At 45.0% G+C, this 19,360-nt stretch overlaps 1 protein-coding gene across 14 annotated transcripts in view; it reads right to left on the reverse strand.

The window, feature by feature from the left end:
* The window catches only part of CTNNA3 (catenin alpha 3), a 1,115,062-nt gene that overhangs the window by 295,085 nt on the left and 800,617 nt on the right, over positions 1 to 19,360 (reverse strand). For all 14 annotated transcript variants that reach the window (XM_053307737.1, XM_053307736.1, XM_053307734.1 and 11 more), the window contains one exon: positions 12,610 to 12,810. In XM_053307737.1, the coding sequence (XP_053163712.1) occupies positions 12,610 to 12,810 (201 nt within the window). The remainder of the gene's footprint in view (positions 1 to 12,609; positions 12,811 to 19,360) is intronic.

Below are 19,360 nucleotides of genomic sequence, written 5' to 3' on the forward strand. Positions count from 1 at the left end.
TCATCAAAACTATATTTTAAAAAATTATTTTTAAAATGTATCTTATGGTTTAGGAGCTGAAGGTGGGATAGAGTTGATCCTAAATGGCTCTTTAATTTTTGTGCACAGATTTATCATCTAAAAACATTTCTAAAGGCAAAAAGTTTCCCTAAAGAAGGAAGTGTGGCAGGACAAGGCTAGAATTAGTGAAACTGTGAGGCACTTGTTCAAACAAATCACTGGAAAGCAATACCTCTTCAGCAGGGGCGTAACTATAATAGGGCAAGGGGAGACAGTTGTCTGGGGGCCCACTGCCTTGGGGGGCCCCCAGAGGCAAGACACATGACTGACTCCCCCAGCCATGCACCCGCCCAGGCTTCTTTCAGTTGTATTCATCCTCTGAAATTGGTGTGAGTGTTAAGACCTGGAGCTACCAGAACAGCATGTCTTTCTCTAGTACCATTAAATGGCTTGCATCATCCGCAATTTACAAAACCTTTTAAAAAATAATGTAGGATGATGTGTATATGCTTTTTCTAACCACTATTCAGCCTCATTTAAGATTTCTTTACTTCATGAGCTGAGCTTCAGTGGGGGGGGGGGCATTTTAAAATCTTGTCTCTGGCCCCACTCCAACCTTGCTATGCCCCTGCTCTTCAGTGATATATTATGCAGCCATTCTAGTATTTGCAGGTACTAAATTGAAAGGAGAAACTGCTGTTCCATTGTATCCACCCTTATAAAAATTGCTGCCATGTTCTGAGCACTGTTTAAGAATTATGGGTTATAGGGGATCCAGAATAGTGTTATGGGCCAGGGAGGGCCTGAGGCATTTTGCTTATCTATGCAAGACATTACATACATAAGAACACAAAATCAAGACATACTTCCTAATCAATTTTTAGATTTCATGCAGAGAAGGCAAAGAAGCACTAATCAATTACTACCAAGAGCTGGGAAGACAATGAGGTTTAGACTGCTATGGCAGATCATCATGAGTACATTTGAAAATGTGAAAATAAAGCCTGTTGAGAAAATAATACAATGAGAGGAACCATCAATTTATTTCGGAAATGTTTGCACTAACATAAATTATGATTATTATTTATTATTATTTAATCGATTTATATACCGCCCTTCCAAAAATGGCTCAGGGCCATTATGGGTGACATATTCCATATAAGTTGTTCTAGACTAAATGTTCCCAATCATTTATTGGAAAACATTGACAATTTAAAATTGGTGTGTGCTGCTCCATGCAGTTTGTATATACATTCCTAGTGCACTGGAGATCCCAAATAGTAGCTACAGGTATACCTCATTACTCACAGAGCTTCCGTTCCTCGCCTGTTACTGCGAGTAATGAAACCACAAGGCATTGTGTCCATGGAAAACAGGGGGTTAGGTTCCTGGATGGGAAAAAAGGGGCAAAAATGTTTTTTAAAATGTTGAACAATGGGGGGGGGGCACCTGAGAGGCATTACTCTAGTGTGCTCCATGGGGCCTCCTTTTGCCGTCCTTGTGCCCATCAATGCTCCTCATACCATGACATGGCCTCCCAAACTGAAAAAAACCACAGGGAAAGTGTTTTGTTTTTAGAAAGAAAGAAGCCACAAAATGGCCCCTACAGACAAAATGCTGGCCAGAATTGACCTCCGCAGTCACTTCCAGCCTTCTAGGAACCGCAGATACGTGGGTTTTAACACTTTAGTATCTGTGTCAATTAGATCCCCGTGAATGCACAAAACTACAAATAGTGGTTTTGTAATTAGGTTTGCTTGTACATGTATTTTAAGATTTGACTCATGAGGTGAATATAAATACACAGTCAAAAAAGGGCTTTCCATCTTGTTGCCCTTTGATGGCTGCCTCAAAACTTTATATTATACTTTTGCCCTCTTCTCGGGCAATTCTCCATTCTGAGAGGGGGAATAGGAACAGGATTGCACTTGCTGATCCTACCTCGTGACATAGATGCACATGCTGGCTGTGCATTCATTTCCCATGAGATGAGGCAGCACCATCCATATACACCATAGAAATGGGAACTCAGGAACTCACCGATTTTGGGGTGAATTGTGTTTACATTTGGAATAAATTCTGTACATCATCAGTCACTGTAGTGAAACCAACATATGATATCCAAATGTTCAAAAACAGAGACCATCTTTTTGCAATATAAATCTGAAGTATTTCTTTCTCTTTTTCTAACATAAAATGATATCCCATCGTTTTGATAAACAGTCTTTCACCTGAGGGGCTATTGATTTAGGCTGGGTTTGGAAACATACATAACCTTGTTGCTGTTAACAAATTGATTCATTTTTTATTAGAACATGGAACAATATTATAAATACAACCTAACAACAGGACTTCCACAGCATCTGTTAAATTATATTCCTTCATTAAGAACTATTACCTACAGCAATATCCCTTCCCAATAGTTTCTATGCAAAGGGCTAGCAGGCCTGCTCCTCCCCCGCCCCACCCCCGCACATGCATTTGCTGAATGCCTGGGAAGGGGACCAAGAGGACCAGAATGTGCATTGAATGTAAAGTAGTAATATGACTGTATGTTCAATAAAAATATTAACATACATTTTAAAGGATAGTCATGCAATCACTTGACTGAGGGAAGTGACTGAACTCTTGCTGTTGTCATAGCACTCTCCTTGCCTTATCAACTAAGACAAATAAGTAATTCTCAGAACAAGGAACTAATGACATCGACTAAGTACTGTATATATTAATATTTATTTACCAGAGTATTTAAATGGTGCTTTTCCATAGTAAAAGCATTCACACTTAGCTAGGACTGGACAAAGTATCACTGATCACAAAGAGCCTTACTTCTGAGTAAACATGCACAGGAATGGGCTCTATGACATTCAAATCTCAAAACTGAAAACATACAACATACTTTTCTCCTCCAATCTCAGCAATACTAGAGGGCAAATATTTATGGAATTATCTGTAGACCTATTAAAATTATCTATAGACTTCTCAGCCCTGTAGGTAAAACCTCCTCTCTGAGAACAGATCTTTTCTCATTCACATTCAGTTCTGTCTTCCTCCAGACTTAATGGGGACTTGTATTTTACAGCAGATCTGTGACTCCTAAGATCAAGGCTTATAGATGATTTGCAGTTCAAGGACTATTAAAGTAAGCTTTTCCTTCAAAATTAATCACTCCTCTGAGAGTGGGAAGTTGATCCTATATACTGTACATAGTGCTCCAGGTCAACTGGCATATTTATACATGTAATCAAGCAATTTGAACCTCCTGTACAGAGCACAGCATAGCACAACAGACCAATATCACATCAGCAGACAACAATATGAACTGTCATAAGTAAGGCTTTATCATGGCTTTCTAATCCATTTCAATTTGCCATTTATGATCATATACACTCTAATGCATGTGAGTAACTAGCTTCTTCAGGCTGGTTCACACATTCACTGCTTGATGACAGCAACATCAAGTGAGGATTTGTATGTGTGAAAGAGCTACAACACATCAAAACTGCAGATGGAATATTCATAGCAGCTCACATTACCTTAAGCACAAGGTTTTGCAACAGATCAAAATCACACCTTCACTTGCCAGTCATCCTGTAGAGAAATCAAGCAATGAGCATCTATATGTGAAGCAGTCTAGACTAAATTGCTATTTTTAAAGTGCCTCAAAACACTAGGTGCTTTGCAATGATTAAGTTAAAGAAACCAAATCCTATCCATAGGCTTAGAATATTAAAAATCCAAGAACTTTAATAATGAGGAACAGACACATAAGGAAGGCGGAGTTCAGTGCTGCACATGCATGTATGAACCAGCCCATTGTCAGCATTTTAGAATTTCTCTGTATCACTACATTCCAAGTTCCACTCTTTCCTTCTGCACATGCTGGGCTCCTGAATGAATTGATCAGCATTTAGATATAATTCCTACAATTGTACCACTAATCATATCAAGCTAAGGAGCAGATCCTGCAGCTTCACTGTACATTGGCATAAAGGTGGCAGGCATCTGCATTGATGGGCAGATTGAATACTTTAGTTATGCATTAGGGATGGGTTTCGGCACCTCTGTTTCCAGATGCTGAAACGCTTCAAGCTGCCCCAGCCAAATCGTTTTGGCTGGTGGCAAGTGGACACTTTAAAAAGAAGGCAGGTCTTACCTGCCCCTCTGTTGCTCCTTCGCTCCCCCCCCCCCCCCCGCCCTAAAGCGGTGCTGTTTACATTAAGCAGCCAGGCTCTCTGTTTCATTTGCTTAGAAACAGGAAGTTCCCTGTTCCCAGCAGCCTTTGGGCAGCATCAGGTAGGAAATGGCATCTGCGCATGTGCAGACTCCATCTTGAGATCTCAGCCACACTAACCACTCAAGATAGCATCAGCACATGCTCAGATGCCATTTCCTGCCTGATGTCACCCAAAGGCTGCTGGGAACAGGGAACTCTCTGTTCCTAAGCAAATGCAGCCAGGCAAACAAAGAGCCCAGCTGCTTAATACAAACAGCGCCGCTCTGGCACAGCAGGGGCTGTGGAGGAGCAATGGAAAGGCAGGTAAGACCTACCTACTGCAAAGTTCCTGCTCTCCACCCTGCCCCTGGATATGCACGAAATGCCTTGTGTACATCCCTATTATGCATCAGCATGTAGCTGATGTTTGAGTGATCCATGTAAAAATACTTATGCAGACATGCCCTAAGTCATCATAATCTATCACTCTTAACCTGAAATACTGTCGGCAGCATTTACAATAATTGCAGGCTATTTTGTTGTATCAGCAGGGGAGATGACCCTAACATAAATTGTTCATTTATCTGTAACTGCTGCATATTCTGACAGGCAATAAAATTAAACAAGCAGCTTTCAAAGAACATATTATATTGCATTTCCCCAACACTTCATAGTTGAAGAATGCTCTTCTGTTTCCATGTTGTTGGCCTCTGCTTGAAAGTTCATGTTGTGCTATGAAACAATTAGCACTGTCAGAGTCAGACATTACAAATGCCATGCAATGATCAGTAGAATGGTCAAAGAGTGCCCTAGTTAGGGAATCTCTGCTATACAATATCAAACTCTTCCCTTCTAAACATATTGAGGTCATTCACATGACTGGGCAGATGGGGTGGCGGACAGGTAGGGGGAAGGCTGGTTAAACTCACCTTGGACCCCAAACCCCAAATAAGAGAAGATCCACATGAATGGATTAAAATAAGGCCACTTTATTACTAAACACATATTAACTTGAAACAAGTCAGCTTGCAATGGGGTTAGTGATGTGCACGGTCCGGAGAAGTCCGGACCGGCACCGAAGGGGGGCCTTGTTTCTAGGGCGGGGAGGGCTTGCTTAGCCCTCCCGCCTCCTTGCCCCCGCCAGCGCCCGTATTGAACAGTATAGGGGCGCTGGAAACCAGCCGCCCCCCCCCCCCGCCGCGGCGGCGGCGAAATAATCCCCAAGGTCAGCCAGCCCCCCCTCCCGCCCTTAAAGGCATACCCCCCACCCGGACCCGGACCAGGCAGGGCCGGACCGGTCCGGCAGTTCGGCCATTCTTTGGAATGGCCGCCGGACCGGTTCGGGCACACTGCTAAATGGGGTTATTAAACTAACCAGAGTTTTTGTCCTGCCCATTTAGGTTGGGCACAACTCTGCTCCCCACCCAATCGTGCAGGCACGACCATGGGAAATGGCATTCTCCCCAGTCAAGCAACTGCTTGTTGCTGGGAGTGCGCTCCAATATGATCTATGCTGCGGAACTCCAGAGGATGGGACAACGCACAGGGCGACATGTGTGATGCATTAGGGGATTCCCCCAGGAGATGGGCACTCTAGGCACCCTTCTCTGTGTCTCCTGGGACTGAACATAGCCCTAGCGAACAGATGGTCCCAGAGCCAGGATTAAGGGCTCTCTTGAACCCTTAACCCTGGCTAAGAGCTGGGTTTAAAAGTGGGGCTAGGCAGTGCTGCCCCTCTGGGACTGGGCCCAATCCTGGTGGTTCTCATGCACAGTTTAATCCAGGCTTGGCTTCCCTAGCCTGGGTTACTAGCCTGGGCTAGGGTGCATGTGAGAATAGCCTCACTGTTTTGCGTTTGCTGTCCAATTGCAGTGAATAGGTCTATGACTATGGTGTTGCCTAAAGTAACTTGCATGGGCAGGGGAGAAAGAGGTAGAGATCAGTGCCAGCAGAGGAATAGTAGGCTCAAATGTCACTGTGACAGAATGAGGCTGAACCTCCTCTTTCTGTATATAAGATTTCTGTATTGCAGTTGCTTTGTTTACTCCCTATGTTAAAAAGTTGTGCAGGGGTCAAATGTTCAGAGCTCCTGTTCCGCAGTTTGGTTTTCGAGGGAGAAGAATTTTACTGGTTTGATTTTGGAAGGAAGGGAGGGTTCAATTTGATTGGCTATTGTGATGGATGGCAGCAGCTCCAGCGCTCTCTATCATCTTCTGAAGTCCAAGGAGCCGCCTTCCAGCTGGAATTCCTGAAGCTTTAGAATGGAGTGAAAGATGACAGTTTAACTGTCTGTTAGCTGAAGAAGAGTTAATAGTAGTTAGTGCTTGAAGGAGCCAGTGACTGAGACAGCTAGGGATAGGAACTCTAGTGGAGGTCTCTGGGTCGGTGGGTTGGCTATTGGGGATGTGGGTAGTAAGTGGTACACACCAGTGAAACACCTCTAGTTAACAAGTGTGATTCTTATGTATGAATGCTGAATGTTTATGGTGTATACACGGATCTTCAACCAGGGTGGTGGTTTCCAGTAAAAGGGCTATGAGTCAAAGAACACTTGTTGAATCCAACACAGGGACCTCAGTAGCATATAAGTTTCGCTTCGGATAAAGGACTAAGTTTGATACAGTGTTATAGCAACCACTATGCTTGTTTAGCCCTGCTTTGACAGGGAGAAAACTCTAAGCTACTGTACAGAAATAAACTTAACTTGGTTTTATTTTAAAGCTCACTCAGTGTCCTATGAGTTGTATTTCTCCCCACACAGCCCTCAGCTATACTACCAAGAGGTTGTCAGACACAAAGCTGAACAAGAAAAGCTTAGTGGTGGCAGCAAAAGCTTTAAAAGGGAGGAGGAGAGAAGAACACTATTCTTTATGAAACTGGTCTCCAAAATCATATAATTATTAACCTCCCTAGTTTTGGGAGCATACCCTACTCATTAGTAGTGACTCTGAGTGGTGAGCAGGGTATGACTTGTCCCAGGTATGTTTGTTTTTGTTTTTTAATGGAGGGAACTTGACTTGTGTTGATTGGTTTATTTGAAAAAAAAAATGGAGGGGAAAAGCGAATACAAGTAGGCTGCCTTCAGCAGAGTTTTAGTGCAGTGCATGTTGGAGAGTTGAAGAGAATACAAGTTGGAGAGCAGAAGAGTCCAAGTGAAGGAGTTGGTTAGTGTGTGCTGGAAAGACAGCTGGGAAATCATTGGGAAAGGTGTGACTCTCTGGAGGACTGAATCACTCCTAAAGCACCTGAAAAAATAGTCTGGACTGAACCCCCAGAAGAGGGAAGGAAAAGCAGGACATGAGGCTGAGCAAGGGACAAGCCAAGCTTGCTGCAAAAACTGACCAGGAGGGATTGCAGGAGAACTTGCTAAGGACTCTGAGTGAGAGCAGGATAGACTGGATGTCTTTTGCTTATATTTTATTTCTTCCTTGTGGTCTTATGGTTGCTGTTTTTTTACTAAATTGTCCAAAAGAACTACTGTTTTGAATTGAAATATTTTAAAAGTAAAGTTTTCTTGTTTTGAAGTTAAACATGTGTAGCTGCTGTCTGTTTGCTCACCCCACCCTTCCCACCCTACCCAACTTTGAATGAGACAGAGCTTTGAAAGGCTGTTTTAGTAACCCAGCCAGAGGAAAAAAAAGTCTACTTGGTGGCAGTGGTGAAGCTTAGGATCACAGAGCTGGCTGAGACCAGGCTGTGACACGTGGTGGCAGTATGGTGGGATCCGTAACAATCACATTATAAGAAGTGTGTACTTTCACATTTATAATTTTTTATGCTTAATAGCAGCTGAATCACCCTCCCTGAAGATCAGAAACACGTCAGCGAGAGAGTGGAGCTTTAATAATTCCCGCCCACTCACCCACCCCACCGCTACCCTCCCAAACCAGATGAGATTCCCTATGGACTATTATTTGTAAATTTCTGTTGGTGCCAAAGGGAGCCTTTTCTCATGACAAAAATGAGTAGAGGGGATCCAGACTGGGACTATGAGAAGGACCACCCCCCCCCCCAATCTGCAGACCCACTAACATCCAGCTGTTATTTATTCTGAAAAAAGCAAACACATAAGCATGCACTTCCTTTAACATGTTGCTTGAACCTTAGAAATGACAGTTGCTCATTTTGAACAGAGAGAGAAAGAAGCAGAAGAGAAATTAAGTTAGTGCCTTGAGGGACTGCCTACATTATATTTTGGGTTCTGCTAGAGGAGTAGTTGTTTGCCTCCACTTCAGGTATGCCTGTATATTTGTAAATACAGCAAATATTGCCAAGACTCCATCAGTCTCCAGTGCTGCTTCATCCAAAGGAAACAACACTTAATAGCTCTGCCCCAGTATGTCTCTTTGCATGTGGATGTGAGGAAGACATAACAGTGCAAAGGCCAGAGTACCTAACAGCAACCTAGCATATCTGTCATTCATGAACTGAAGAAAGTGTGCTTCCTTTCTATTCAGAAGAAAAAATCATACAAGATGCTGCTTTAGCTGCCATGCTATAATCCTGTGCCTGTGATTCCGTAGCTAACATGTGGGTGAGATGGATTGATCACCAGGGACTTTTACACACAGCAGGTTTTACCCCAAGTTGATGGGGAGGCTTTACTGCGAACTCGAAGTTGTCCCAAAAAGAATGCGGCAAATAGTGGGTTTATGTACCCTGATATAAATCAGGCTACACTCTAACATGCAGTGAAAAGCCCAAATTGTGTGTGAACTGCTCCCCGATAACTCGCAGGGACTTCGGGGTAAATCTAGCCTATATGTGAACGCATCCCCTCCATTCCGGAGGAGATGCGAATTACGGGGCTTCGAAAAGCTTCCAGGTATGCTGTACAGGTACAGGGAAGAGTAAGAACGGCAGAGGCAGAGACAGTTGGTGTAATAAGGAAATGCAGCATCTCCTGGCCACTTTCATGACTGTGAGCTTGAGCAAGGGAGGAAATGTTATAAAATCCGACGCTAACTCTTGCAGGCTTCAAAACGACAAACCGATTGGCTTTGAGGGGGAAAGTGAAAATGACCCCCCCAACGAAACTGGCAAATCAGGGAGAGAGACTGCCAGCAAAGCTTGGGAGTGGTGGTGGAGTGGGGGGAGGAAGAAGAGAGAGAGAGAGAGAGAAGAAGAGGAGGAGGAGGAGGAGGAGGAGGATTCCCCTCCCTTTTTGTTTTTAAATCTCTAAATTTGCACAAGAGAGGCTCCCTCCATACCTCCCTGGCTGCTGCCGCTGTCCCTCTTCTGAAAAAGGCATCCACCTTGGAATTGGGGACTGTCTCTTCCTCCACTGCCCCTTCAGCAGGGTTCACACAGCTGGGTAGTATCCAGAGTGTTGGGGAGGAGTTGGAGGAAGAGCGAGTAAGGAAAGGATACACACCACAAGGAGGGAGAGAAAGTGTGTGGGGAAGCTGAGAGGCAGAGATCAGGAAAAATGAAGCAAGCCTGCAAAGAAACAGCTATTTTTTTCTAAAGCACAACATTGTAAGCCTCAAACATCAAGATAAGATTCGACTCAGGCTCTTGGTTTTCAAACGTTCCCATATGCAAGAACACACACCAAGCCATTGTGAAGCGTTTTTAAGCTGTCATCTGGAAAGCACCCTGGAAAAGATCTGCACATCATAATGCTCATTTGAGCAAACTGAATCGAAATATTGAGGAGTTGCTGCTTGGGAAAACCAGTTGTGACGCTGTTTCCTGGATCTAGGCCAGGGATTCTCAAACTTGGGTCCTCAGGTGTTATTGGACTTCAACTCCCATAATCCCCAGCCTCAGTGGCCTTTGGTTGGGGATTATGGGAGTTGAAGTCCAATAACACCTGAGGACCCAAGTTTGAGAATCCCTGATCTAGGCCTTTGCTTAAAGCATAATGTAGCTAACAGCAAACTGGGGCATAACTATAATAGGGCAAGGTGAGACAGTTGTCTGGGGGCCCACTACCTTGGGGGACCCCCCAGAGGGAAGTCACATGACTGACTCCCCCAGCCGCGCACCCACCCAGGCTTCCTTCAATTGTATTCATCCTCCAAAATTGATGTGAGCGTTAAGACCTGGAGCTACCAGAACAGCATGTCTTTCTCTAGTACCATTAAATGACTTGCATCGTCCACAATAAATTTTACTATGCTTTTTAAAACCACTATTCAGCCTCATTTAAGATCTCTTTACTACATAAGCTGAGCTTCAGTAAGTGGGGGGGCATTTTAAAATCTTGTCTCTGGGCCCACTCCAACCTTGCTACGCCCCTGACAGCAAATATGTTTTTCTTGGGCAGCAGGTAGAGATCTCTTAGAATTTCAGGTTTATTCACTGCATGTGGCCCAAATGTCATGAACCATTTACATTAACATTATACATTATAGATGAATAATTGAAGGATACTGTATTCTGATGTTCAAAATGCAGCGCATGACACACAAGTGATGCTGTGCCCAATTTTCCAACCCAAAGGCTCTATTTGCTGCTGTCTTTTGTTAGATATAGATTTAGACACAGGTACATTACTGTCACAGCTGTGCAACAGAACAGCAATCAGTACCCATTCACAATGTATTTGAACCAAGTTACAATGAAGAAGGACTATATTTCTACACAAAAGCTGAGTTTTGCCATCTTTTCTGGTTGTTCCATTCAAAAGATAATGAGAAAAACGTGTTGTGCCACAAGGTTTCAGCTATTTCTTGCAGAAAAGTGTCAAAGAAAAAAGGACTGAGAGAACTGGCCTTTCTGAACTTTGTTCAGCTAGATTCTTTTGACAGTTGTTTGGCACTATAGTCCGATGCCAACAATGCTATCTTTCAACTGCTTAACTCCAAGAATTAGCTACTACAAAAGTAGCTTAACACAAAATGACTTTATTCAGAAAACATCTTGTGACTGGGGTGTGCGAGCCGGCCATTTGGCCAGTTTGGTTTAAATCCAGGCTGGATTTGAACCAACCCAGCCCAGTCCAGTCTCAGGCTCAGGCTCAGCCGAACCGGGTCTAGTCTGGTTTGGCCGTTGAGGTGGGCCACACGGGTTCACGGTTTTATAAGTAAAGGGTATTCCCAGAAAATGTGACGGGGGGCATGGGAAAAAAAGATTCCTTTTACCGTTAAAATGAAGGCAGTGGAGGTGGCCACGGCAGCTGAGACATAGGAGAAAGTGACAGGGGCTCCTCCAATCCCACCCCCACCAGCCTCCCAAATGACAGCCTGGCCTGGCTATGGGCCAGTTCAGGCCTCTGTGCATGTGTGGAGGCCCGAACCAGGCTGTAGCCAGCCTGGGCTGTCATTTGGGAGACTGGGGGGCGGGGTTGGAAGAGCCTCTGCTGCTGCCTCCGATGTCTTTGCCGCCACCTCCGCCATTTTAACGTTTAAAAGGTTTATCCCGCCACCCCCGGACCTGCATTTAATGAGAATGCCCTTTACCACCTGAAGTGGTCCATGAGCCGGTTCTCTGAACTGGGGGGTCAGTCCGGTTTGAACACAGACCGCCCGAACCAGGCCGGCTCGATGGCAAACCTGGCTCGAAGCAAGCCTCCTAACTTATGACATACACGGAACTTACTCCTGTTCTTCAGGCAGACATTTCTCTGGCCTCACGTTGTGGAAAAAGAAGCACATTCACCTTTCCTCCTCCCCCAGGCAAAAGATTGAGTTGACACTCCGTGCCAATACCTGCTCACACAAAGGCCCTGTTTGTGGAACTTCTCTTCCCCTCTCTTTTTTTTTAAAGGAGAGAAATTGTTTGAGCGGGTGTCTGCACTCCACATGGACTTCTTGGTTCATTCATCATATTGTGTGGTGGAGGGAGAAGGGCACACTGCTTTTTCATCCTACACAAGCTGGGTAAATGATTGAACCAGGGCTCTGACTTGAGAATTCAGAACACTATGTTTTAGTACAAAATAAATAGTAATCATGCTCAGCTTTAAAAATGGTATATTACAGGTGTTCAAAGCACTTCACCGATGGTATTTCAGTAATCCCTACAACAGGCCTGGAGAAAAGCAGCTCACACCAGGCTACCTAGTGAGTGAGATTTAAACCACAGACTTCCCAGTTCCCACCCTGTCACAATGCTACACAGCTCTCAAGTATTCTGGCAGTCTAATTCTGTGCTTCATTGCACTGAGGCAATGGCAGAGTGCAGGATTCAACCTAAGTCCAGCTTTCAAACAGACTTTACTGCATTGAGGTGGCAGCAGGCCACAGCACTATCCAGAAATTCTTGACAAGTTCACTGGTCAAATATTGTCAAATAATGGTCAGATGTCTATTAAAACAAAACAAAAGCTATGGGTTGCTATCTTCAAACCGATTAATTTTTTTTTAATTGCAGCTTCAATTGTAAAGTGTTGAACTTTCTCTACAAAAACACAATGTAAATTAAACCCAGAAAAGGACTGCACATACCAGCAGTTGTAAGATACTGCACATCATTTATCACTCCTTCAGTGTAAGCTCCAGGCTCATAACTGTCCATCTCACCAGAAACAATATGTGCCACTCTTGCAGCCCGCCCTCGGATGGCACCAGCCGCACGATCTAAACCATCAGCATCCTGTTCTCTTAGTGCAATTATGCACTTGTTTACATCCTCAAGGATATGACTTTCTGTGAGAAAGACAAAGAAGCAAAAAACGATTTAGACCAAACTACTTGCCTTGACGGGATATAGTTTCTTCTCAGCGGCTACTATGTGAAATTAAACCAATCCATTTAAATTCAAGCTGACATTTCACACAGAAGATGTGTGTACTGGCTGCTCCATATAATCAGAAAGTATGCATTCTGTATAGGCCTTCACATAAAATGTTTAATTCTGTTTTCAAAGGCTTCTTGAGCACTTTAAGAATTACAGCTCTTCCTTCTTTTCTCATCTATCCTTTCTAGCATTTGAAGCTTCCTTCCATCTTACTTTATTTTCATCCCCAACCTTCCTCAGAAGAGTTCAGGGTAGTGAACACAATCTCCCTCACCACCTTATCTTATCATCACAATAACCCTCTGTGATGAAATGAGATTGAAGGGGTTAAAGCCCAGAGCTGTCTGGGAAGCCTTCTGGTGCAGGAGGGAAAAACAGAGCAGTTAGAATTGGAGGGGAAGAATGGCAGTTCAGTCCCCAAATAGCAAAGCAAAACCAGTTTGGTGAGAAAGCAGCCAAGCAAGAGGTCTTGAGACAGTTCTTTAGTATTGAAGATCTACAAGGATTTATTTAAAGAAAAGCTTACAAACAAATGTGAACAAGCCTGCAGCTTAATTTCAGCTGTAGCTCATGGCTGAAGAGAGAGACCAAAGCAAACAGCCATCTCTGGAGAGACAAAATGGAGACTAGCACTGGAAGAAGACAGAGGGGAGGAGTCCAGCACTTTTATCCATGACCATAACACAGACACACCCCGGGTCACTATGAGACATTGCAGCAGAGAGCTGATGCTGCCAGGGTCCTAGCTGCAACAAGAATTCTCATAGAAATGACAGTTGGAACTTAAAAGAGAGAAGCCTCATTCAGACATGATGCTGTATGATTGTACAGATGTCTATTCACTTGTACATGGTTTTTTGTGAATGACTGTACCTGCACTCAGTTTAAAAGTGAACCTGGGTACAGGTTTCTCAAATGCATGGTAGTGATAGGAAGTATATTGCTATACCTGTGTTCAACATAATGTGTGAATAACTGTACCTGTGTGCACTGTATACTCATGCAAGTGTAAATTGGCCTAGAGAGAGAGGGTATCTGAAGTACAGGTGTGCATGCCCTACTTCCGGTCACTTCCGGTCCGAGGAGTAGACAGGGTGACAGGGAGGTATGCTGCCGCCACGCCAGACCGGTTTTAAAGTGAGCGGCGGGGGGGGGGGGTAAGTGCACCCTCCCCCACCCTTAAAGTTTTCCCCACCACCACCTTCCAACCAGCCTCCGCCAGTTCCATGCACATCCCTAGTCTGAAGTATAGCCTCGGAGTAGGCTGGGTATAGAAAGAACCTGGTTTGGTCCATTGAAGTAAATATAAAGGTTTGAGAGACAGCCCAGGGAGAAGACTGGAAGTAAAGAGAACCAAGTGGAGTTCTGAGTAAAAGGTTTTAAAAGTATCAATTATTTGGGCTGCAGAAGAAAACAATTATAATGATTCCTGAAGACTCTTGAAGTACATGTAAACATGCTGTAACCACAATCTTGTAACAAAGCAGGTCACTTTCCAGATTACACCCTACAACAGGGTCACAATGAAGCGGGTCTCATGATCAGTGAGACCTGCTTTTGCCGCTGTTGCAGGGAGAGCGGGCTAACCTAAGCCCGCTCTCCCCGCAGACGATCGCGGTGGGAGCCCTGGGTGGCCGAATCGGCTGCCCACACGATTACCGGCTCCGTCACGGAGCCAGCGGGGGCTGAGGGGAGCGGGGGCCAATTGGCCCCCAGAAGGTCCAGCATGCCCTGCGCGAGCATGCCCTCCTCTCTGGAGGTCTCCTCCTGAGTAACAGTGCCACGAAGCCGTACCGTGGCTACTCACAATTATTAAAACCAAGTTTGTGGAGCACTCGCTCCGCAAACCTGGTTTAAGGGCAGGGGTACCTAGGCGGGTTACCCACCTAGGAACCACCAGGCTAGCCTCTGCTAGCCCAATTTTGCCCCATCGTGTGAATAGCCACTATGTGTCCATTGAGCATGCTTCCATACTGCCTATGTTTCAACATCGCAGTCTCTGCGCTTTAAGCAAGGTGCCATTCACATTTCCAATGCCTTCTTTCAGGTTTTATCTTTGTGTTACAGTAATACAACATTGTAAGAAAATAGCTGTATTTTCCCGTTGTAGGGGATTCACACAAGCTAGAAAAGGCTGTTCCCCCTGCTGGTGGCTTTGCGGAACACCATTTATTCACGGTTTCAAGACAATCCTGCCAAGCAGAAGTATACTACCGCTGAAGAGCGTGTAATCTGGAAAGCACCCAGGCAAGCTATCCTACTTTCCAGGTGAAGACCCAATCAACCAACCTGAAACTTTGAGGCTCTTCACACAATTCGCTCCACTAACATCGTTTAAGGGGGGAGGCATTTAGGCAGGCTTGCTACCAGAAGCCGCATGGCACACAAGCAGCAGAAACCAGGCTGGGCTCCCTTAGCCCAGTTTCTGCTGCTCGTGTGAATCGCCTTTTTCTCTGTATCTCCATAGCTACATCAACACGTTATCAAACCTGAAATCCCCTATAAAGAGAGTTCCTGATTATTAAGAGAGCATATATGCTGGCAGTGAAACAAGATTCTGTTGGGAAGTTTAGAAATGAAACCTTAGTAAATACACACCAAATCTCCCTCAGCTTGTCAAACCTTCTCAAGAGGGCTAGTTTGAAAGAAAGTGACTGAGCGACAGTAATCTAGTAATCCTTGAGCCTGGTCTCACGATCAGTGAGACCTGGTTCTTGAAAGTGCGTGGGGAGAGTGGGCTAAGCCCATTCTCCCTGCATACGAGCAGGGAGGGAGCCCTGGGCGGCTGGATCAGCCGCTCACACGATTGCTGGTTCCATGACGGAGCCGGCGGGGGCTGGGGAACATAAGAACATAAGAACAACCCTGCTGGATCAGGCCTAAGGCCCATCTAGTCCAGCATCCCGTTTTGCACAGTGACCCACCAGATTCTGCTGGAAGCCACAGGCAGGAGTTGAGGGCATGCCCTCTCTCCTGCTGTTACTCCCCCGCAACTGGCACCCAGAGGCACCCCGCCCCCCAAGGCTGGAGGTGGCCTAGAGCCCTCTGACTACTAGCCGTCAATAGACCTCTCCTCCATGAAGTTATCCAAACCCCTCTTAAAGCCATCCAGGTCGTTGGCTGTTACCACATCTCGTGGCAGAGAATTCCACAAGTTGATTATGTGTTATGTGAAAAAGTACTTCTGTTTGCTGGTCCTAGATTTCCTGGCAATCAGTTTCATGGGATTACCCTTGGTTCTAGTATTATGTGAGATGGAGAATAATCTCTCTCTCTCTACTTTCTCCACCCCACGCATGATTTTATAGACCTCAATCATGTCTCCCTGCAGTCGTCTTTTTTTCTAAACTAAATAGCCCCAGGTGTTGTAGCATAGCCTCATAAGAAAGGTGCTCTAGGCCCCTGGTCATCTTGGTTGCCCTCTTCTGCACCTTTTCCAGTTCAACTATGTCCTTTTTTAGATGTGGTGACCAGAATTGTACACAGTACTCCAAGTAAGGTCGCACCATAGTTTTGTATAAGGGCATTATAATGTTAGCCGTTTAATTTTCAATCCCTTTCCTAATGATCCCTAGCATGGAATTGGCCTTTTTTACAGCTGCCGCACATTGAGTCGACACTTTCAACGAGCTGTCCACTATGACCCCAAGATTCCTCTCCTGGTCAGTCACCGACAGCTCAGATCCCATCAGTATATACTTGAAGTTGGGGTTCTTTGTCCCAATATGCATCACTTTACACTTGCCAACATTGAACCGCATTTGCCACTTTGTCACCCACTCACCCAGTTTGGAGAGATCCTTTTGGAGCTCTTCACAATCAGTTATGGATTTCACTACCCTAAAGAGTTTGGTATCATCTGCAAATTTGGCCACCTCGCTGCTAACCCCTACTTCTAGATCATTTATGAATAAATTAAAAAGCACCGGACCCAGTACAGATCCCTCGGGTACCCCACTTCTTACTTCCCTCCATTGCGAAAACTCTCCATTTATACCTACCCTCTGTTTCCTGTCTTTCAACCCGTTAGCAATCCAGACATTCACTTGTCCCCTTATCCCATGACTGCTAAGTTTCCTCAGGAGTTGTTGATGAGGGACTTTGTCAAAAGCTTTTTGGAAGTCCAGGTAGACTATGTCAACTGGATCCCCTTGATCCACACACTTGTTGACACTCTCAAAGAACTCAAAAAGGTTGGTGAGGCAAGATTTACCTTTGTGGAACCCATGCTGGTTCCCTCCCAGCAGGGCCTGTTCTTCTGTGTGCTTTACAATTTTATCATTGAGGATGCTTTCCATCAATTTGCCTGGAACAGATGTTAAGATAACTGGCCTGTACTTTCCCGGATCACCCCTGGATCCCTTCTTGAAAATCAGTGTTACATTTGCTACTCTCCAGTCCTCCGGTACAGAGCCTGATCACAGGGATCAGTTATATATTTTAGCAAGGATGTCGGCAATTTCACATTTGAGTTCTTTGAGGACTCTTGGATGGATGCCATCCGGCCCTGGTGATTTGTTAGTTTTCAGTTTTTCCAGACAGTTTAGAACATCATCTCTCGTCACTTCTATCTGGCTGTTCTTTAGCCGCCATCCCCAAAAAGCCTGGTTCAGGAACAGGTATATGCTCAGTATCCTCTGCCATGAAGACAGACGCAAAGAACTCATTTAGCTTCTCTGCAACCTCCATATTCTCCTTAATAATCCCTTTCACTCCCTCATTGTCTAATGGTCCAACTGCCTCCCTGGCAGGTTTCCTGCTTCTGATGTATTTAAAGAGATTTTGTTATTCTCCTTGATACTTTTAGCTAAATGTTCCTCAGACTCTCTTTTCACCTCCTTTATTGTTGCCTTGCATTTCTTTTGCCAGAGTTTGTGTTCCTTTCTGTTCTCTTCATTTGGACAGGCCTTCCAATTTCGGAAGGAAGTCTTCTTCCCTTTTATGGCTTCCTTGACAGTACCCATTAGCCATGCTGGCATCTTCCTGGACCTAGTGGTACCTTTCCTCTTTGGGGGTATACAATCTAATTGGGCTTCTAGTATTGTGGTTTTGAGTAAACTCCATGCACTCTGGAGCGAAGTGACTCTCCTGATTTTCCCTTTCAGCTTCCTTTTCACCATACTCCTCATTTTAGAGAAGTTTCCCCTTCTGAAATTCAAAATGTCTGTGTTAGATTTCCTCGGTGATTCTCCCCTCACATGTATGCTGAATTTGATGGCACTATGGTCACTGTTCCCTAAAGGGTCGATGACACTGACATCATGCACCAGGTCCTGGGTGCCACTCAGAATTAAGTCCAAGATTGCCTTATCTCTGGTCGGTTCCAAGACCAGCTGTTCTAGGGTACAGTCATTTAGTGTATCTAGAAATTTGCCCTCTTTGTCATGACCTGACTGTGAATTTACCCAGTCTATTTGTGGGTATTCGAAGCCACCCATGATTACAGCCCTGCCTCTCCTTGCCCCCTCCCTGATTTCCTCCTGCAACTCCCAGTCACTGTCAGCGTTTTGATCAGGAGGGCGATAGAACGTCCCCAGTTGCACGTTCCCTTTCAGGCCTTGTACTGTCACCCACAAGGTTTCTGTGGAGGACTCCAGTCCACCTAGGTTTTCTAGCTTATTAGATTCTATGCCTTCTTTAACATACAGTGCTACTGCACCTCCAAGGCGCCCCTCCCTGTCCTTTCTAGAGTTTATATCCAGAGATAACAGTGTCCCACTGGTTCTCACTGTTCCACCACGTTTCTGTTATGCCCACTATATCTATTTCTTTGTTATCAACCAAGCACTCCAGCTCACCCATTTTGGCTTGGAGGCTTCTGGCACTGGCATATAAGCACCTATACGCTGAATCTCTCACCTGATGTACTCTATCTTTTGACTCTTTCACCAGCTGGCACAGTCTCCCATCTGCTCTTTATGCGGTACTGCTCTGTCCCCTTCTGTTTTACCTGAATCCTTTGCACCCTCGCACTTTAAAGGATGGTTTTTGCCGAATGGGATACTGCCCAGCTCCAATCGGCTTTTTCCTAGGCTGCTCTGCAACCTTTTTGATTTTAAGTGCTAGCAGTCTGGTTCCATCTTGGTTCAAGTGCAACCTGTCCCTTTTGTACAGGACTTGCTTGCTCCAAAATGTGTCCCAGTGCCTAACAATTCTAAACCCTTCCTCCCAGCACCAACGTCTCATCCATGCATTGAAACACCTCAGCTCTGCCTGTCTCACTGTACTTGCGCTTGGAACAGGTAGCATTTCTGAGAATGCTACCTTGTGGGTCCTGAACTTCAATACGCTACCTATCAGCCTAAATTTGGCTTCCAGGACCTCCCGACTACATTTCCCCACATCGCTGGTGCTGACATGCACCACGACAGCTGTCTCCTGCCAAGCACTGCCTAAGAGCCTATCTAGACACTGTGTGATGTCCGCAACCTTCGCACCAGGCAAGCAAGTCACCATGCG

The sequence above is a fragment of the Hemicordylus capensis genome, chromosome 3, assembly GCF_027244095.1.
Source record: "Hemicordylus capensis ecotype Gifberg chromosome 3, rHemCap1.1.pri, whole genome shotgun sequence".
Lineage (NCBI taxonomy): Eukaryota > Metazoa > Chordata > Lepidosauria > Squamata > Cordylidae > Hemicordylus > Hemicordylus capensis.